This window comes from Microcebus murinus, chromosome 12 (genome assembly GCF_040939455.1).
Source record: "Microcebus murinus isolate Inina chromosome 12, M.murinus_Inina_mat1.0, whole genome shotgun sequence".
Lineage (NCBI taxonomy): Eukaryota > Metazoa > Chordata > Mammalia > Primates > Cheirogaleidae > Microcebus > Microcebus murinus.
Window position 1 is genome coordinate 11,296,375 of NC_134115.1, and position 21,955 is coordinate 11,318,329.

Genomic DNA, 21,955 nt, shown 5'->3' on the forward strand with positions numbered 1-21,955 from the left:
TTCCATTAGAAGCTGTGGTGGCCAGGTGTTTTCACATGGCTGCAGACGAGCGCAGCCTTCTGACCCAAGTGGCAAGACAGCGCTAACCCCCAGCTCTGCAGGGGTGTAGAGCTCCTCAGCCCCACCGTGCAGGGGCCCAAGCCCGGGAAGAGAAAGCACTTCTGCAGGGAGCCTGCACGGCCACGGGAGAGGTCAGTCCCCTTCCTGCTCACCGGCGTGCTCCCACCACGCCTGCTTGCCTGCTAGCGGACCTTTCCATCACGCAAAGCCTCTGGGCTCCCCCAGTGGTCATCGCTCCAAGTCCCGCAGAAGTCGCAGTCCACACTGTCTTAGGCAGCAACACCCCATGAGACGGTCACTGAGTTTGCAGTCCCTGCTTTGGGAGATACTGCCTTCCAACCTCGGACACACAAATTACATGTTTTCTTTCATGTTTGACCTAAGACTGGATTAGTGCCACATGTTCTTCCAAAGTGGCACTTCCTGGGAGAAGTAACATCGTCAGTGTATTGTTCTCCCGGCCGTGGTGTATACGCTCTTCCCCTGGCTCGCAAGGATAGCTCCCCTTGCGCTGGATCCCGTCGCCGGGCTGAGTCAGCGCTGGCGGCTCGCTTCCAGGAGTTCTGCTTCCCCTGAGAGAATGCCCGGGGAGCTCTGGTTTCTCTTTAACTTATCATCTTTCGGTTTTATCTGAGTGGCTCTCACTTCAGTAACTCCAGCAGTGAGCTTCCCTGCCAGCCTCCCCTGCCTGGCCTGAAGTGACCCCCGAGGTCCCCTCCTTGTCTTCTCCTCCCCCCAGACTTCACCGGCGAGGTGAGTCCCCACCTGATTCCGAGCCAAGGTAACGGATCTGTAGACATCATGGGAAAGGGCTTGGCCTAGAGCGCGGCGAAAAGGATTCTTCCCGCTCGGGCTGACTGCCAGACACCACCACTGCCTCCCTGAGACCTGAGCCTGCGACTCTTGCAACCCCAGAGAAGGAAAACCCTGGGGAAGCTCCACTGCCCTCCTCATCGCGTTAAGTCTCCAGAACGGGACAGGCCCACAAACAGCGGCTCCCAAGATGTGTGGCGTAAAAAGCCACGTGAGGCCAGGCCTTTTGAATGTCTTCCAAGTCACTCGACTTCACGCTTTTTACCAACGTAGACTGGACTTCCTGGGACAAGGTGGAGCTCATTCTTCCAATGACAAAGCACGACAGAGGGTGAAACATGCAGGCGAATAGCATTTCTACCTAAACTGAAAGGGGAACAATGGAAATACTCAGACATCTTTGTTCAGTCCCTGTCGTGCGCCAGAGCTGAGCAGAGTGAATATTGGACAGGATTGTCCTACAGTTTCTATAAGCTGTGTTTCAATCTGGGCAATTCCATAGAGTATTTGCACATTTATGACCTGCACCCCCCAGACGCTGCCCATCTGTTAACTGTCTCTTTCCCTCGAGCTGGTTGTTCCCCATCCTGAATCTCAGCACCTTGAACTCATATGACTTTCGTTCTCTTCTTTTGCCATGGACTAAGGACCTTCAGCTTAGCTCTTGTTTGTCTTTGCCATGAACTGTCTCTTTCCCCATGAAGTTACATGAATGTCTTGCTCTCGTTTTTCAACTTTTTCCCCTGAGAGCAGCTTGCTGAGTTGAGAACAGATCGTTCCTCATGGTCCAGTTAACTTTAGTTAACTGTGGTTAACACTGGCTAGAAGGGCTTGCATGACAAGTTAGGATGGTCACATAATCACGGTGAAGGCAGAGAGGTCACCGCAGGGGCTGACCCCTCTGGGTCTCAGCTGGGACAGCCTGGGAGCCCCCTGTGGCTTGAGCAGGTCTTGGGGCAGGAAGCCCCGTTTTGTGCAGCCATCTGGGCTGGTCTCCACTCATTGAATCGGAACGGCTGACCCTGGCGTGACAGTCTGCAGATACCTTTTCTTTATAAAGGCATTTTTTTCTCCATAAGACTGGACTCAAAGGGCAGCCATGTTTTCGACGTGGGCCCTACTATATTTGCAGTAAATCCTTGGAGTGTTGTTTGTTTTATTTGTCTTGTCCACCAGAGGCCCTGTTTAGATTGTATCAAATGATGCTTTTCCAACATTTATTTTCTCCTTTCCTTTCCCTTTGGGCCTAAAGGCAAAAACAAATAGTTAGCAAGCCCCAGGCAGGTTTGTGCGTTAGGTCCTAGGGCTGATGCTGAGCAAAAGGGGTGACTTCCTTGCAGCCCCCAATCCTCTGCTAGAGCCAGGGCCCCGTGCCACACCTTCTGGACACCATGTCACTGAGCACTTGCAAGTCTGTTGCACTGAAATGTCTTGTTAATCCCTGCGGGTTATAAACTCCTAAAGGCACACACTGTCTGAGTCAGGTGGGACTGCTACAGCAGGGAGCCCCAGAAAGCCAGGGCACTGGGCCTGGAACAGGGTGGCAGTGCGTCTCCAGGCTCACGAGTCTGCTCTGAGCAGTCCTCAGGCTCCAGGCTCCATGGTCACCACCATGCTCTTCCTCAGGGGAGATGTCTTGGTCCAGGGTGGCAGCCAGGGCTCAAGGGCTCATCTGCATGTCAGCTGGCCAGTACGTGTGCACTCTGCCTCTGAGAATCTATCCTCCGCGCCTACTCTGCCAGCCCTCAGTTGTCACCAGAAATACCCAGCCCAATTGACTGAAAGAAAAGAAAAACCAAGTTCTCTGCTAGTCTCAAGTGGCAAGGAGCTGACCTCAGGGCTGAAACCAGGCCTTTCAGCAGCCCTGTGACAGCAGCTAGAAGGAGGCAGGAGGAGCCCCAGGCCAGGAGGAGACCCCTCTCCCAGCTGGACTCAGTTGGTCCCTTTCTAATTGGTCCACGTCCCAGGGGGTTTGGATCTGCCTTGGGCACCTCCCACCTCCAGCTCTGTGCTCAGCTCCACCAGCCCACGGAGGAGCGTGTGATTGGCACCTGCTGTAGGGAATAAACGCAGAGTCCAGTGAATAAACAGTGGATTCAGAGTCCACACCTGGCCATGAAGGCGCTGACCATTTAACTGGGAGAGAGGAGCAAAGCACACCTTCCCAAGAAAACTGGACTTCAGGATGCTCCGTGACCAAAAAAAACCAGGTTCGTGGTTGACAATAACCCCAAACAATGTGAAATGCCGAATGCTATACTCCCTTGTGGAAAGGACCAGATGTGCTGAGTCCTGCATGCAGCATCCTGTGGTAACTCAGTTTACCCAGTTGTGAAACGCTTTCTCCAAGTAGCATCTCCTTATATGAGCTCCGAAGACCCCACTTTGGGAATACTCTTCCAGATGGGTATCTGCCTCCAAAGAGGTGTCATGGGGACGCATGGAGTGGACAGAGGCGCCCACTGCTGTCTTTCTAATCTTTCCTACTTTGTTTGGAGTCCTCAACTGCTCTGGTTTGCTAATTCCTTAATTATAAAGAGGTGGCTTGAGCCACCGATACGTTATACCTTTGGTTTCTTTGACCCCACTTGCCACAGCATACCCGCCCTTTCCCGCTCTGGCCCTGGGTGCTCGGTCTTGCCATCTTTTCCTCCGCAGTCCTCTGTGGGATCCTATCGTTCTCCCCAGGGGACCCACCTCTCTGCTCTCCTGGGCCCTTGCGTTATCCACCTTTCTCCTTCTGCGTCTCTCCCCCGCCCCTGCAGTGTTCTGGTGGCCGGGGTGACGGGCCGCTGCGCCTCCCGTCAGTGCCATGGCAACCCGAGCTGCTTGCTCACGGGTGGGGACTTGCTCTCCAAACCACGCCGTGTAACTGAGTTCTTGTAGCTGTTCACAATAGTTTTTGAAATGCTGTATTTTTTAAAAAGAAACAATAATAATTTTTTAAAAACCACCAGCTTTGCTTCTTTTGTGAAGAGTAGTCTGCTTTCCTCTCACTCATAGTTGCTAAAAGGACGGGTAGAGAGCAGTTCTGAGTGTGAGCCACACCAAGGGGACGTTGCAAGGGAATTGTGTGCCACTTGGTGTTAAAGTGCCAAGTTCCCACACAGGGCTTGCCTTCGTCGTCTGCTGAAATCTGCCAAGCCGGTGGGGTTGGGATTGCAGAAGAGCTTCTGTTGAACGGGAGGAGAGAGCACTTCCTCTTCACCTGTGTTCTGCTAAAGGTGATGTCGCTGGAGGTACGTACAGCGCGTTCAGACCAGCCAGAATGAAGATTAGGTGGCCGGATTTACTGGACCATGTGTAGCCTTTGGATGCCGTGCATTTCCCAGGGGGAAGACCCGCCTCATCACAGAGACCGGGAAAGGTAAAGTTGGAGACCAGCAGCAAGCCCCCAGCGGCCAGGAATCTGCAAAGGCAGCTCAGGGAAAGTCTTCAGGTTTTGCTGTCTGTGCTGTTTGCTGGCAGCACAGAAGCCCTCCTAAACGATGCAGTACTTTCTGTGAAAGATGGGAAAATGTTGCCAAGATGAGACATGAAAAACCTGGAGATAGAGTCCCCATGAGCTGTGATGTGAGGGCCTGTTTGTGTGAGCCCAGAATGGGGCCTGCATCCAAAAAGGTGTGGACACTAGCGCTCTCTCCCCGTGCTCTCCTGTGGGGCCGGTCACGACCTGGTAACCTCCCGGCCCCTGACCGTCTGTGCTGAACCCCTCCCCCACACAGCTTCCAGTGATCTGTTAAGCCCACCATTCAAGGTTCTTTAGTGGCTATCCTACCTATGCATTGCTGCAAAACAAACCACCCCAACACTTGGTAGCTAAAAATAATAATTTATGACGATATCTTATCTCACATGCTTCTGTGGGCTGCCTGGGCTCAGCTGAGTGGGTCTTGCCTGGAATGTCTCCGGCGGTCACACTGAGATGTTGGCTGGTCCTGCAGCCACCTGAAGCCAGCCTGTCGATGGTCCGGACGATGTCTGCAATGGCTCACACACATGGCTGGCCTCTTACAGCGGCCATCAGCTCTGCTGGAGCTGCAGATGGGGTCACTGCATGTGGCCTCTCCACGTAGCTTGGCCTCCCAGAACGCTAGTAGGGTTCCAAGGGGGAGCTCTCCAAGAGCCAAGTGAAAGTTCCAGAATCATGTTCTGTGGGTCAAGCAAGTCACTCACTGATCCCTGCTCATATTCAAGGAACAGGGGTTAGACTCCACCTCTTGATGGGAATTGGAAGGTCACACAGCAGGAGAGCATGTGGAATGGAGAGACGGCCGAGACCGTCTTTGGACAGTGCTGTCTGCTGCCCGGCACCCACCTCCAGCTTCAGCATCAAAGCAAAGCTGCAGTGGTCTCTGGGCACAAAATATGTCTCCATCCAAAATGAAAATAGCTTTGTTGAGTCCTAGTGGGAAAAAAAGGTAGAGATTTAACACTTAGATTTTTAACTTTGTTGAGTAGAAAAGTGCCAAGGAGAAATCTGGTGCTGCTTTTCAGTCGCTGAAATCCTACCCTGTTGGGTTCTCCGAGAAGTATGTGAAGCTGAGACATTTCAGCTCATTTTCATCCTTTACATATGCTTGCTGCGCTTAGAGAGCTTAGTCTGTGCTCACACATGTGGCCTCATTTCATGTTGTCGCTGGCCTTGCACAGATGGGTAAACTGAGGCTCAGAGAGCCCCTGCTTTCTTGAGTTGTTGGCATAGCTGGGGCTGGCATTGCTCCATTCTGTGCAGGACGCGGATGCCCTCCCCTCCATTCCTCTGGAAATATATGAAACTGGCTTTCCCTGTTTCCCTGACCCTGTGCACAGGCGTTCTTCAGCCCCGGACTCACACCCGGCCTTCAAGACACAGCCCGGCCGGCTGGACAGGCTCTCCTGACTGCACCCTCTGCCCCCCAGGCCCACGGTCAAGTGTTTGTGCTTGTTTCTTCCACTAGTCTATTAACCCTCGGGCTCTTTTCCCTGATGTAAACATGAATTATTATCAGATGTTAATTCATCCTTGAGAAATCATTTCTGTACCTCTCCCCTTACCTATGACCTGTAAATCTAGTATTCTGGCAGGATTCAAGCTGCTACCACTCTCTTAGTGCAGCTCTTTGAGAAGATAGATCATCTGTAAACCAGCACTAACATTGTGCCAGGGATTTGATATATGAGTTCAAAAGTAAAAATTATTTTGTGTTAATGAGAAGCGTTTATTGTAAGCGTTTGTTGAAGCGTTTATTAAGACTTGGGAGAAGGGGAAGATGAAAAGTCTCAGCTGTTAGATTTAAACCAGATCTGTTTTCATCATTAATGTAGGGAATTCATGATACCACTAGTTACCATGAATAATTTTAACTGTCTTATGTATTGGGTATATAAAATAAAATATGATATGCTGTCTTCATCACATATTTTTTAATCTGACCTGTCTGCCCAGGTGGGACCTTGCTCTAATTTCATGTCTGGATCAGGACCAGACACGAAAGTGTTGACACTAGGTTTGGTACCAGCTCATGTGGCGGAAATTGTCATGTCCAGTGGGGTTGTGCTTTCTCCGCTCTGAATGCAACTTCTCTGACATTGTCCGTGCACACCTTCATTCCTCCGTGGTAACAGAGTCTCCCACAAATAAATAAAATGGATAGGAAGACCTGAATGGATAAAACAAAGTTCAACAGGCTCATTTTTTAGCGCTCTACGACCTGCAGAAGGTCTGTAAAAATACGAATGTGTCAGCAAACGAATGCGTGTCATCCTTGTGTCTCCACCTGGAGAATCTTCTTGGGTTTCTTTCTAATTGTTACAACAGTGCTTCCTGAGCACACACACAGACATGGTGTGCTTCTTACTGCGCAGCACCTCGGAGCATCTTAAGCAATGGTTTTGATTAATTAAAATACTTTGTGAGTTTTCAAACTGATTTAACCAGAAACCCCAGCCATCTGCTGTCCCCTCACAGGGTGCTTTCCTAGCATGATGCTTTTGGATTTAGTCTTTCTGTAACTTCACGGTGAGATGACTTGTATAGCGAACAAAACGCACACAAGGTCAACACAGCAGTGGGCTCAGGGTATGGGGATTTGGAGGCAAATATACCTGGGTTTGGATTCATTTCTCAGTTATGCCATTTACTGCTGAATGATTTGGGGCAATTTTTAAAAATCTCTCTGAGACTTGGTTTTCTCACTCGTCAGAAAAGATAACAACAAAATGCATCTTACAGAGTTGTGATTATTAATAAATAATGTATGTACAAAGCCTTGCATATAATCCTGGTTACAGTTCCTTAAGTGACTACATGGTTGTAGTCAAATCAGATATATTAGTAAATGAGACAAAGAAATTAGATGGCAGGTTGTTCTTTATGATGGCAGGTTGTTCTTTATGAAGCTTTGCTCGTTTTAGCCAAGGTTTTCCTTTTTTAACCAAAATTTGTGACTTTTTAAATCAAGTTTTTAAAAATTAAGGCTCATGAAAGTAGGGATGTGTCTCATTATCTTTGTTTGTATCTGAGCACTAGTATTTAATAAATGTTTATTACATTTAGTTGAAAATTTTTATGTCAAAATGAATTTGGCTGTCTGTGCCTAACGCAATAAACTATTTTGTCAGTTTGTTAAATTATAGAGTATTAGTGTAGTTTAACAACAACAACAAAAAGACATGCAATTGGCTCTCATTATTTGTAGGAGTAATGCTCTATAAATTCACTGCAAACACTGAAGCAGTGCTCATTGCTCCTAAGGGAAATACAGGGTTAGGTTCCTGTAAGTCTCTGGTCAAAACATTTTTGTCAGCTGATGGCATAACCTTGTTTTATGTGTACCTCTGTTTAAAGACATCTGATTTAACACGTATTATCGATTCATTGACATTGAACTCGGGGCCAACAGCACTTTTCCCCATGAGGCACATCACAGCCTTCTAGCACACAGAGCACTAGGTGCTGCTTCCACGCTATGCTTGGGGGCTATTTTAAACAGTGAAATCACCAAGAAAAGAACAAAACATGGAAAAAGGCGGCATGAAATAGACTGTGGAAGAGCCACTTGTTTACAGTGTGAGAGCGGAAACAAGAAGGCAGGGCATCACTTTGACCTCAGCTGGATCTCGCGTGCCACGATCTCCAGCTTTTCACCCATCCATGCCCGTCCATGAAGGACCACAGAAGTGCCATGTGCACTGACTTGGGGGTTACAAATAAATTTTAGTGAGTAGGCAAATTTACAAGTATAGAAACCTCAAATAATGAAGTATCGATTGTACTGCTTCATCGAAACTAAATGTCATAGTGTACAGAGAATTTCTGCTTTCCAGCAAAGAAGCTGCCTTCCCTCACCCAGTGAACAGCCCTGACTGTATTGATGTTACCTAAGTAATAACGCAGCCGTCTGTGCTGGTGTTAATCACGGACGAACCTCAGTGCGTTGGCGCAGAGAAAGGAGGGCGGAGCAGCCAGGTGGCTCCAGGCTGGCCACGTGGTGGCCTTGCTGCATGTGGTGTTCACTTTCCTCTCTGGTCTTCGCTCAGCCTCCAAGCTGATCGTGTTGTCATTCTGGGAGCTCATGGTTTAGAAGCTCTTGCCAAAAAAAAACAACCAATTGTTTTTCAGTTGTAGTTTGGGTGGTAGGGGATTGGTGAAGAGGGGTGTCCCCCAAAGGAGTCCGAGGCCAGGGTAAAAGTGGGTGCCAGGGAGCCCGTGGGTCGAGGGGCCAGTTCTCCAGGAAGGAGAAGATCAGAGCTGCAGTTAACCAACAGTCCAACTCGAATCAGGGCTCACAAAGCAAATTACTGTGATCAGGGAAGAATGTCCTGTCTGTGCTCACAGTGTGCTGGCTGCCTGTGGCAATGCCAGGCGTTACCAAGTGCGCACAGCGGCCCCCGGGCAGGCCTGGCTGCGGCTCTGCTCAACCTGTGACCCTGTGTTCCCAAGGCCAGGGCCGGCCTGGGTAGCAGGTGAGCAGCAGCACACCCTCTGGGTGGGCACAGGCAGATAAAGGGCGGAAGGGGATGATGTGTTTCAAGATTTAGCAATAGTCCTACGCAGTTGTTAACACAGTACAGCTCTGCTGTGGGTTGTGTTGTTTTCATTTCATTTTATTTTTTCTTTTTGTCTTATTAGGGCTCTTTTCTCCCTGGCAGTAATAAGAGGTAGATATTTTGGAGGTAATACTGCATCACTGTGAGATTTAACCAACAGTGCACTAATGAAAATAACCCTGGTTGTTGCATGTGAATCATATCTGATAGTTTTTGAAGACTTACTACGGTCAGGTGCTTTTCTAAATACTTTATGTGTGTTAGCTCATTTCATCCTTCCCCTTCCACTCCAGCAACCCTCGAAGGTAGGCACTCTTATTATACCCATTTTACAGGTAAGGAAACTGAGGCATGGCATGGTTAGGTCGGAAGTAAGCTGGTGGTTACACAGCTAATAGGCAGTCTGTGCTCCTAGCTGCTACACAGTTCCATGTACTTACAATGCAGCACCTGACTCAGTTCAATACCTCTGGTTCTCAGGATTATAGATTCAGGATTCAAAAGCTGCACATCTGCATTGTGTATGGAGTCTGTGGAGCAGCTCAGCACCCAGGGCCTCAAGAGATGGGAAGGTGGGCCTGGCAGGCCCCTGTCCCCCGGAATTGGTAGTCTGGGGGTGGGGGTCAAGAACAGGCAGGAAACAGCAAGTGCCCCTCCCCTCCCTGCCCCTGCACCCCAGCCCAGCCCGTGTCATGCTCTGTGGACCCAGGGCTGTTGGGGAGATTGGAGCAGGGGGGTAGATTGTTAGGGGAGGCAGAAAAACAAGGGGAAAGGTGTCTTTAAAGAGGTGGCATTGGGATAGATCTCGAACGTGTTTCTCAAGAGACCCTCCTTGGACCCTCTGCAGTCAGGCTCAGCCAGGACCCAGCGGCCAGCAGGGGTGGAGCCTTTCCCGCCTGCCGCCCGCCTGCCGCCCGACCCCTCCTCTCCAGTCAGCCCCGTCCTGGGACTCCCAGAGTGTGAGTGAGGGAGTGTGTTCCAGACGTTTTGCTGCAGCCTTGGGCGCCAAGTTCACTGGACATGTGCACACACCTGCCTCGCCTTGCCCTTAGGGTCAGCCTTCCCTGTCGTCATTCCCTTCCCATAATAACGAGAAGGGGGGGGGCGTGTTCGACATGCAGCATTTGGAGGTGAAAACACACTTGGAGAAGTCTTTGACTCTAGGACTGCATGTAATTCTGTGTGGCTCTCCTGCAGGAAGGGGGTTTTGCTTGGGTTTTTTTGGCTTTTTGTTTTTGAATTTTAAAGCACCATGATTCAAACCACAGTTCTGCCTTGTGGCTTAAGCCCCTGAGACAAGTTGCTGTGACCATGAGTGAGGCATGGACATTGCTTGTCAGTGGGCTGTCCCGGGTCCCCTCGATGAGCTCCGTGAGGATATCGTAGCGTATTGGTGAGGAGGGGGCTGGACTCTAAAGCAGCAGCTGAATGCGTTTTGTGTTCAAGCTGTTTCCGTCTTCCCTCCAGATGTCCCGTCTCTGCCACCCTCTGCTCCCCAGTAGAGGGAACAGATTTTCACTCCCCAGAGAAATTGGAAAAAGGTTATAATAGAGTCGTAAAACAGACCCCGTGACCGTTTAAGGTAGTGAGTTTACAGGCAATCCGGCTTGGCATTCCAGTGCAATCTATTCTTCAGCTTCTCTGCTATCCTGCTGCAGGGCAGAAAGAGTCTTAATGACCTGTCATGCAAAAAAATTTGGCACCGCTATAAAAATAATTCTTCAGTATGTGTTTCTTTTCCACTGGCCTCCTGCTGCTAAAGTAAATGAGTAATGTTTTAAAGTATCCATTCTTTAACATCAAAATATTATCCTTAATTTCACTTTCTTTCTTGCTTTTGTCTTCGTGTGAGAATTAAGCCAGCTAAAAATAACTGTGATCATTCTTAGGTGCCAAGAAATATACAGATCCGATGAGGGGTGGATCAGCCCTCCGTTGGGCTCCAGGGAAGAAAGGCAGGTGCCAGCTTCAACAAGGAGGGTCCTTCCATGTGTGTCACTGACGTTCAGGGGAGCCTGCTTGCCTCCCAGGATCGCACCCGCTTGCTGCCTGCACACCTTATTATTTTGTGTCAAGTTTCTGTGATTGTATTCTTTTATACATGAGAAGGAGGCTCTGGTTATTTGCTGTGGTGTTTAGGCTGCTTTCCTCTGCAAGAAACAGAAAGCCCATGTCAAACTGACTTTAGCAGTAAAGAGAATTTATGTTGCCGAAAAATCGAAAGTAGATGGTTTCAGGCTAGGGTTGCTCTAGCCACTCTGCAGTGTTACAGCAGACCTGGTTTCTTTCCTTCTGCCGGCCCTGCCTCTGTGGTGGTTATCTTCAAACCAAGAGCAGCTCCCGTCACGGTCCCAAGATGGCAGGCAGCAGCTTTGGGGGTTACATGGTTCAACGTTCACATCCAGAAGGGGAAAGAGTCTCAGAAAGTCTTTGTCTCCGCCAGCTCTGGAAGGCCTTTCTTAGGTTACGTGCCTATCATTGCAGCCAGGAGAGCACAGTGCACTGACTGGCTCAGCCTGGTCACATGACCCACACTTACAGTTGGGGGTGCAGTTAGCTCCCCGAGCCACAGGGATCCCTGGATGAAGGTATTTATTGTTGAGAAGGGAGCGGGGATAGTGCTGGAAAAGCAGCCAATGGACACCAACTCATGTGGCTTAGCAGTCCCCCAACTGTGAACAAAATAATACACCATTTTTATGTTTTGGATGTTTCCATTGATTAATATTGGTGCTAGAACTATGTTGTCAAAAGCAGAGCGTTACTTATTTTTCTACCAATTCCCTGGTTTCAATTTGTTTTTTTCCTGCCTCCAAGACTAGACACACAAGAAAAGAGCTTTTTTGGAAGTAAAGTCAGATCAGAGAGCTTCCCTGCCGCTGTCCCAGGACCTGAAATGGGAAGGGAGACATTACCCTTTCAATAAAATGGACTTAACAAGCTCTTATTCCTTGCATCATTGTTCATAAATAAGCTTAATAAAACTGAGCTATGGTGTAAGAAACATCTCTACCTAGTTTGTTAATCTCCCACAATTTGAACTTTCCTGTGCACGATTCTCTTTTCCCCTCGCACATCCTCTCTTAAATCCTTTTTTCTTTTTTTGTTAGTGAACAATAAAATAGTCTTCCGTGTTCTCTTTCCAGCGGGCAGTTCGCGGTGGTGAAGAAATGCCGCGAGAAAAGCACAGGTCTGCAGTATGCCGCCAAGTTCATCAAGAAGAGGAGGACCAAATCCAGCCGGCGGGGCGTGAGCCGCGAGGACATCGAGCGGGAGGTCAGCATCCTGAAGCAGGTCCAGCACCCCAACGTGATCACCCTGCACGAGGTGTACGAGAGCAAGACGGACGTCATCCTCATCCTGGAGCTGTGAGTGCGTGGGCCGGCGGGCGGCAGGGCATGGCGGGCGGCAGCTTCCTTCCAGCCGCCCCGCCGTGGCCTCCTCTGGAGTCGGTGCTGCCATGCCGTGTTCGGGGACAGCACTGTGCTGCTGACCCGAGGCTGGCGGCGGTTACCTAGAATCAGTCCTAAAGAGCGGCTTCCGTCTTCCACCCGATTTGCAAGAGGCTCGCCCAGTTGCGGGGCTCCCCACTCTCCGGGGCTCACTTGTCATGAGCTCGTCTGTTTTCCCAGTTTTCTATTAAGCTTCAAACACGCCCTTCTCCCCTCTCACTCTATCCCTGTCCTCCCTCTGTTTTCCTGCCTTTCTTCCTCTGTTCTCTTTCTGTCGTCCCCCCATTTCCTCCCCCCACCTCACACACACGTACACCCCATTTTTAACTGTTGGAACTATCAACGCTAATTATACAAAGGGGTAAAATTGGGCCAGAATCACTCAGATGTGATTATAGGACTTGTTTTTAAAGTGAGTTGCTGATTTTCTCAGGCGAGCCCTGCCCGTCGGGTGTTATTCCGGGAAACTGACTGTGGCACGTGGCAGCTCCTGTCCTCCCTGCCCCCGTTTCCGCCTGAGTGTGCCGAGCGGCCGCTCCCATGGCTGAGTCCAGCGGCTCTGCTGGCAGGAGAGGAGGGAGCCAGCCGAGGACGCGCAGCTGGTCTGGCTCTAGGCTCTGTGGACGGAGGCGTGACATTAGCGCCCTGGGGGAGGAGGGATGAGTGGAGCAAGAGGAGATTTGGGGACAAACCAATCCTGGTTGGTTCTTAGCGATGACAGGCCCCATCTACTTCCCAGGAGCCTCCTGAATTCAGATTTGCCTTTGTGCCAGTCCAACAGCCCCCTTCTTTGCAGGTCGCCTGAGGATAAGAGGTGATTTTTGAGACCAGAGAAGAAGGAAATGAAAGTGGGTTTGCAGAGCGGCCAGGCCAGCCCCCAGGTGCTCCTGCAGTCACCTGGCTTTGTAATCACAGGTGCCTGTGGTCCCACAGCGTCTTGTCTCATCACTGGGATTAGGACATCTTCTTTTATGAGTCTCGGACTCAAATTTCTTAACTATAAAATAGGATTTATATATATTATATTTATACCTCAAAGGGATTTGGGGAGATAATGGCATAAGGATTTTAAAATACCTAGCACAGTGCTAGCTCATAGATGTGTTTAGTACGCATTTCCTTCTTTCGTTTCTTCTTCCCTTCTTCCTTTCCTCCCTCCCTTCCTTTCTTCCTTTCTTCCTTTAAACCAGCAGTTCTCAGTCTTGGCGCTAGTGACATTGTAGGCTGGACCGTTCTTCATTCAGGCTGCCGGCCCGTGCCTTGTAGGATGCTTAGCAGCATCTCTGGCGTTTACCCACTGGATGCCAGCAGCATCCTCTCCCATGCTGTTGTGACAACCAAAAATGCGTCCAGACATTGCCACATGTCCCCTGGGGGCAAAATCTCCTTCCCCCCCACCCCCACCCCTGAATTCCAGCTTTAAGGGAAGAGCGGGGCTTTAAGGGGCTAAGGGATTTAGGGCCTGCCTGTGTTACAGCAGAGGAAAAGGCAGGAATCCAGGTGTAATCCTCTCTGTGGCTTTATGTGGCTTCCGGGCAGCTGCAGGCTACAGTAAAGTCAGGGACTGGGGAGCCAGACAGAACTGGGATCAAAACCCAGGGCAAATCCTTTTCTGTCTTTAAGCCTAAATCTCCCTTCAGGCCATGAATATTTAAGTGCCTGGAAAAAAACATAACAAATCACAACTATTTTGCCTTTTCAGAGAATTCCCATGTTGTGTCCAGTGACTCTTATCTTCTTGTCATATCAAAATATGCAGACTGCCCCTCCTGTGCCTGAGTGGGGCCCACGCCTCATGGCTGATGGGCAGCACATGTGGGTACTCTGGATTCAGGTTGTTGACCGACCCAATTTCATAGACAGTTCCGTTGGGCGCATTTACCCTGTGCCTAATTGGGTGGCATACAATTTTTTCTTTTACCATTTGATTTTTTTTTTAAATTTTAGTTTACCATACAGTAAATGTGGTGTTGGAGGAGGGTTGTGTCATTCTATGAAAGGTAGCACATGTAGGTCCTATAACCACCACCCCAAACAGGACACGGGACAGTTCCCATACTCCAAATACTCCAGCACCCTGTGTGCTATTAATATTTGTTTATAGTCACACTTACCCTTGATCCACAGCCCCTGACAACCACTGAGCCGATCTTCATCACTATCATTTTGTCTTTGCAAAAATATCCCACAAATAGAACCATACAATATATAACCTTTTGAAACTGGCTTCTTTTAGTCAGCATAATGCTTTGCAGATTTTGAGTTCGAACAATTAATCTCTTTTTACTGCTGAGTAATGTTCCATCTTATGGATGTCTGTTTATCCATTCACCTATGGAAGGACATTTGGGTTGTTTCTAGGATTTGGTGATCATCGAATAAAGCTGCTGTAAACGTTCACATATAGAGCTGTGTGTGAAAATACGTTTCCATTTCTCTTGGGTAAATACCTAGGACTGGGATTCCTGGGTCGTGTGGTAAGTGTGTGTTTATCAGTATAAGAAACTGCCAAACTATTTTCTAAAGTGGCCGTACATTTCATAGTCCCTCCAGCAATGGATGGGAGTTCCAGTTGCTCCACCAGCATTAGACATTGTCAGTATTTTTTTTTTTACTGTAGGCATTGTCATAGGTGCATGCTGGCATCCAGCTTTACATTGCTAACTGTGCAATGACCTCCAGTGAAAGCTGAGCTCGCTGGCTAGGAGCAGCTGTTTGATGGAGTGGGCAGGAGGTGTCTGAGACAAGGACTAGACACGTCCTTGGTCATTTGGTCTTCACAAACTCCAGCATCCCCTGCGAGTTGATTGTCCTTGCCTCTGCATCTGCCAGGCACATGGTAGATTGGGATGGTTACTTTTATGTGTCGACTTGACTGGACCATGAGGTGCCCAGATATTTGGTCGAACATTGCTTTGGGTATTTCTGTGAGGGTGTTTCTGGAGGAGATTAACATTTAAATTGGTAGGCTAAGTAAAGCAGGTTGCCCTCCCCAGTGTGCATGGGCCTCATCTAATCAGTCGAAGGCCTGGACAGCAAAAAGACTGACCCTCCCCTAAGTAAAAGAGAATTCCTCCTGCCTGATGGCTTCAAACTGGGACATGGGCTTTTTCTTGCCTTTTGACTCAGACTGAAATGTCAGCTCTTCCTGGGTCTTGCTCATGTTGCCTTTTGGGCTGGAATTACACCATCACGCCCCACCATGCCAACTCACCCTGCAGATCTTGGCACTTGTCAGCCTCCACAATAGCACATGTGAATTCATACATATGCATGCGATACATAGGATATATACACACAGTAGGATGTGTGTACATGCATATAGGTACATACATGTGTGTATGTATCTCCTGTCAGCTCTGTTTCTCTGGAGAGCTCTGAGTAATGCAGTGGCACTAAGTACCAAGGAGGAAAATTGAACCCTTGCTGTTATCTCAGAAGCCTGTCCCATTTCCCATATGTTTACACTGCATGTTTTTAAACTTTTAATAGACTATTGAAAATATTAAGTCCATCTAGGAGAAGCAGTCGTCTTTGCCTTTGAGAAAAGTATCATCGTTCTAAATCTGATAGCTTTAAAGGAAGCTTCAGTCAGTGACAGATTCTATCTCGTCTTTCCTTTCTTAAGAATGGTGCAGTGGTGGTTAAGGAGAGAATAAAAATTAAGAACTTGTCAGAAAATAGCCCTCTGATGTAATGGTGGCCATTTGTCTGAGTCCCCTGGCTCAATAATCTTCGAGCGCATATAGTTTTTGGATTTATTGCTTTGAGATGAGCTCCATGGCAAGTCAGACTTCCTCTGTTTCCTTTGTGTATGAGTTGTCTTCTCTAAGCTCCAGGCTCATCCTTACCACTGAAATAAACATCCCAAATACCACTCCATGTGATATTTCACGAACCTCCCCCCAGTAATCTGAAAAGGTATCTTTTCTGTCCTTTCTACACAAACTATTTGGTGTCTGTGTTAAAAGTGCAATTGTCAAATCGTGGTCCAGAATCTGCCCTCTAAAATTTTTCGAGCCTGAAAGTAGCTTTACAACAGTGACTCTTGCCTCACTGGGGACTGGTGAGCAGACAGATGTGAAAATCTCCTTTTCACGGCTGGTGCCATCACGGCTCAGCATGGCATGTACCCGAAGGAGGCATATGTGATGTCTTAGAAATCACTATTTCGTGTCCTCACTGTTCTGCTGTTCCGTCATGAAGTTTTGCCAATACAAAACTATCTTCTTACTGTGTTCTTGCTCACCCACGCGTTGCAACATGGGCAAGCCACTATAAAACTTTGATCTTCAGTGCTTGAGTGATTTCATAACTTGCCTTGTTACCTGGTGAAGGGTAAAGCCAGGCTCACAGAACTTAAAGTTTCTTAAGTGTGTGGCATTGTTCATCAGAGGCACTGGCCTCTACCATTCCATTTCTCAGTACTCCGGTCTGTGCATAGGGATACATTTTTCTATCTAGCTCTCCTCTACCCAGCTGTGGTTCAAACCCAAATGCACTTAGGGGCCGGACAGACAATGTAAATGAGTGTGTTGGTCTCCACGAAGCTTCAGTGTCAGGGAATGGTGGAGACTGTGGCTACATGGAATCCCACCTTTGCCCTATGCAAGGAGGTAGCTACCAATCAGTTGATTGTTGCCTTATGGCATTTTGGATTAGTGTTGTCAGATCTTCCAACTTTTTTAGGAAAAGTCTATAATCTGGGTGTTTAATGTTGGCAATCAGTCCATAGTATTCATGAGCAGACAAAATAAAACATCTGAAGGTCACATGTGACCTGCACAGACTTCCAGATTCTACCCTGTTTTATGTAAAACTAAGTTAATCACTACCATGGGAGAAGTAACATGAGATAAATACAGTCAGAGACTGTCCCAAAGTGCTAGTGATTCTGTTGGAAGGGCAAGATGTACATTTAGCATTATAAAATCATTTTCCTAAAGGGACAGGATGGTTTAAAACAGTGCTTTTCAAACTTCATGTGCATCAGAATACCCTGGAGGGTTTGTTACAAGATAAACCATTTGGCTGAGCTTTCAGAGTTTCAGGTTCAGTGGGTTTGGGGTGGACCCCAAGAATTTGCATTTTTTTAACTTTTATTTATTTATTTTTTGAGAGGTCTTGCTGTATTGCCCAAGCCGGCCTTGAACGCCTGAGCTCAAGCAACCCTCCTACCTCAGCCTCTAGGGTAGCAGGGACGATAGGCAAGTGCCATTGTGCCTGGCTCAGAATCTGTTTCTTCTTAACAGATTCTCAGGTGATGCTGATGCCATGGGTCTGGGGCTCACCTTTTGAGAAGCTGTTAAAGAAGCTTGAATCGTGCTCCCCAAAAAAGGTGTGTTGAAGTCAGCTCCTCCCTTTCTGCCTTAGTCTGTTTTGTGTTGCTTTAACATAATACCACAGACCGGGTAATTCAGAAAGGAAAGAAGTTTATTTCTTACAGTTCTGGAGCCTGAGAAGTCAAGGGCCCCTATCTGGTGAGGTGAGGGCCTTCTTGTTGCATCTTCACACGGCGAGAGGGTGGAGGGACAGCCCACCGCCAGAAGCCCTTTCTGTCTAAGGCACACCCGCCCCTGAGGGTGGAGCCCTTGTGGCCTCATCACTTCTGAAAGGCCTCAGCTCTTAATGCTCTGACCGTGGCAGTTAAATTTCTGCATGAGTTTGGAGGGGAGACACATTGAAACCACAGCACCCCCATACCTCAGAACGTGACTTTATTTGGAAATAGGGTTGTTTCAGATATTGTCAGTTACAAGGAGACCATACTGGAACAGCGTGCCGGGCCCTCATCTAACCTGACTGATGTCCTTGTCAAAAGGCCCCGCGTGGGCAGACACAGGGAGAACGCCATGTGAGGACAGGAGAGCGTGGTTATCGCAGGAGAGAGAGTGGAACAGATTCTTCCTCGGGGCCCTTAGAAGAAACCAGCTCTGGTTTCCAGAAACCAACTGCTGGCCTCCAGAACTGTGTGGCAATAAATTATCGCTTGAGCCACCTGATCTGTGGCACCTTGTTCTGGCAGCCCTAGGAAACTAACCCAGGAGCACCAGTTGAACGGAAACTAGAATTGCTAGCCTAGGAGCCTACTCACATGTCAATCTTAAATTCTGCAAACTATTTAAAAACAAAGCAAAGCACCTAACCATGGTGTTTCCATTGGGTAACTGCAAAACGATGTGATACATAAATTTTACTCACAGTAGGAGGCCTGAACAGAGAAGGATTGGCGAGGTGTGAGGTACAGGGGCTCACATAAGGAAGGGATTGACATTATCCCGTCACAGTTTGTTTCAGGACGGTCACCTGTCTGAAAGGTTTCCATGGTAAGGTTTATAAAGTAAACATGCTAAAATTGCCAAGTAAGTGTCGGCATAGTGGATTGTTCAGAGAAATCAAGCCAGTTTGGTTCTCTAGTTCTAAATTTGCCCCTTATTAGTTCTGCTATAGTTTTAAAGCAGATCTTTAAAATGGAGTAACTCCTTTTAGCTTTGCCTCTTTTTAAATTTTTTTGTATGTGTGACGGGAAATTCCATTTAATTAGTATAGCTTGCTGTGGTTTTAGCCAAGTGCAGGGCATGAAATGAATGATGCATTTTTTTTTTAATTTAAAAAGGAAAATTTTATTTTTTTATCGTGGCAAAACATACAACATAAAATTTACCATCTTAATCATTTTTAAATGCACAGTGCACAGCATTAACTGTATGCACATGGTTGTGCAACAGATTTCTAGAACTTTCTCGTCTTGCAAAACTGAAACACTATACCTGTTGAACAACAGCTCTTCTTTTTTAGATCTCTTTGACTTTGGCTAAGTTAATAATTTCTGGAATTCAGTTTGTCCATTGCAAACAACTGCTGAGTTGTATTCAAACGTTTGTGCAACATTAGATGGCCTTATGCAGGATCATTGTTCAGTTGGCTCACTCTTTCCTAGCCAGACCAGGATGCAGAATTATCAGAATGTGAATATGAATGTTTAAAATTGTATCTTAGCCCCCGTGTATGTAAGTAGATGAATACATGCTGCCCTGGTCGGCAAGTCAGATGCCCAAGAGTCTTTCAAGAAGCAAATGCAGCCATTAAAGTGATGGTTTCAAAGGACCTTAAAAGTGGGCAAAGGTCGTAGAAACTGAATGTGGCGTTGGGGACTTCAGTGAAGCTGAGGTGTGTGTGGTATGGAGGCCTTTTATTCCCCTTGCCCCTGCTCCTCTCCCCCTGCTTGCAAAGCACAAAGCACACTGAGACTTTGCCAATGCCTCCTTTTGCTGCTACATTTGTTCTCTCTTCTGTGAGCTCAAGCCAGCTCTTCTGACTTTTTGAACTTTTGTCTTTATTCGCAAAGGTAATTTCAAGAGCTCTTCTGGGTTACACTTCTGGCATCCTGCTCCTCACATATCTGTGGCTAGGCAAGCGCGGAGAAGAAAAGTACATTTTGGCAGCAGTCTGAACCTTTCACAGCAGAATTAAATCACATAAAATAGGGTATTTGCCATCCAGGCATTCTCTTGAGAAAGGAAACCCTGCATGTGCGTCTCCCCCACACTTTCCCTTCTTGCCAGCTCAGTTGAAGAGTGTTTCCTTAGTGTTATTAAATAGGTCTTTTCACTCACTTAAGTGGATTATTTGATTTCTGGATGGTCTTAAAAAAAAATTGGGACAATGGAAATCTTAAAAACAAACCCCATGCAGTATCTGTGAGCTCATAGATCTATAGTTTTTAGGATATATTTGTAATTTTAGTATCTGGCATGATGTTCTCCATGCTCTGTACATAAGCTATGGATAGTATTTGGAGTCTCTGCTTATCTCCAAGGGAGACCCATAATTGTGGTGAAGGTTTGGGAAACTGAGGCAGCATTGCTACCTGCCAGCCAGCCTCAGGGCCTTCCATAGCTCCAGGCACGTGGCTATTCTTAGACCCTTTCCCAGGGGCCACAGATTCTCCAGGGTTCTCCAGGGTAGCTCAAGTCCTACAGACTGTTCGCACTTCCTCCTGGAAACTCCCAGCCAGTCTCAGACCTTGTTCTTCCTGTCTCGGCCAGGCACACCCCCAACATCAGCGAGAGGATGAGAGGGTTGTCGCTGTGACAGTCTTCCTTTCTTCTCAGCTTCCTCCCTCCACCCCCACCAGGGCTCCAGAAGGGAGAGCACTGGGACTGCAGGGCACATAGTAGGATGATTTTACTAGAATGGCATTCGCAGTGGGTCCTGACAGTCTTCCCAGGGCACCCTTGGGCCCCTCAGAGCCTCCCCTGCTGCCTCATGTCCTTGTAAAATGTAGTTAAAAAAGCAAACAAGAAATACTTCCAGAAACAATTTTATGTTGCTTTTTTCTCCTAATTTGTATTTCTAAGTAACTGAGTATTACATTAACTTGTTTTTTTTCACCTGTGTCACTTGTTTTTTTGTTTTGTTTTGTTTTCAAGGAAAAATAGTTTATTTCAATTTTTTGGCATATAGACTTTAAAATAAGTTGGTAATATTTTATTTTATTTGTTATTTATTTATTTATTTATTTTTATTTTAGCATATTATGGGGGTACAAGTATTAAGGTTACATATATTGCCCATGCCTGCCCTCCCCCATTGAGTAAGAGCTTCAAGGGTGCCCATCCCCCAAATGTTGCACATCTTACTCGTTGTGGTTGTATATTCCCATCCCCTCTTCCCCCCTCCCACCTGCCCGACACCCGATAAATGTTATTCCTATATGTCCACTTAGGTGTTGATCTGTTAAAACCAATTTGCTGGTGAGTACATATGGTGCTTGTTTTTCCATTCTCAAAATACTTCACTTAGTAGAATGGGTTCCAGCCCTATACAGGAATATACAAGAGGTGCTATATCACCATTGTTTCTTAAAGCTGAATAGTACTCCATGGTATACATATACCACATTTTATTAATCCACTCATGAATTGATGCACACTTGGGTTGTTTCCACAGCTTTGCAATTGTGAATTGTGAAGCTATAAACATTCGAATGTAGATATCTTTTTCATAAAGTGACTTTTGATCTTTTGGGTAGATGCCCAGTAGTGGAATTGCTGGATCAAATGGTAGATCTACTTATATCACTTTGAGGTATCTTCATATTGCTTTCCACAGAGGTTGAACTAGTTTGCAGTCCCACCAGCAGTGTAGGAGTGTTCCTCTCTCTGCATCCATGCCAGCATTTATTGTTTGGGGACTTTTTGATAAAGGCCACTCTCACTGGAGTTAAGTGATATCTCATTGTGGTTTTGATTTGCATTTCCCTGATGATTAGAGATGTTGAGCATTTTTTCATATGTTTGTTGGCCATTATTCTGTCTTCTTTTGAAAAGTTTCTGTTCATGTCCTTTGCCCATTTTTTGATGGGGTTGTTTGATTTTTTCTGGCTGATTTTCCTGAGTTCTAAATAGATTCTAGTTATCAGCCCTTTATCGTATGAGAAAATTTTCTCCCATTCTGTGCATTGTCTGCTTGCTCTCTTGACAGTTTCTTTGGCTGTGCAGAAGCTTTTTAATTTCATCAGGTCCCATTTGTTTATTTTTGTTGCTGCTGTGATTGCCTTTGGGGTCTTCTTCATAATTTTTTTGCCCAGGCCAAAG

General features: G+C 47.2%; 1 protein-coding gene across 5 annotated transcripts in view; it reads left to right on the forward strand.

Annotated features, from left to right (window-relative positions):
* Window positions 1–21,955, forward strand: part of DAPK1 (death associated protein kinase 1) — a 186,502-nt gene that overhangs the window by 77,561 nt on the left and 86,986 nt on the right. For all 5 annotated transcript variants that reach the window (XM_076008529.1, XM_076008527.1, XM_076008531.1 and 2 more), the window contains exon 3: window positions 12,051–12,272. In XM_076008529.1, the coding sequence (XP_075864644.1) occupies window positions 12,051–12,272 (222 nt within the window). The remainder of the gene's footprint in view (window positions 1–12,050; window positions 12,273–21,955) is intronic.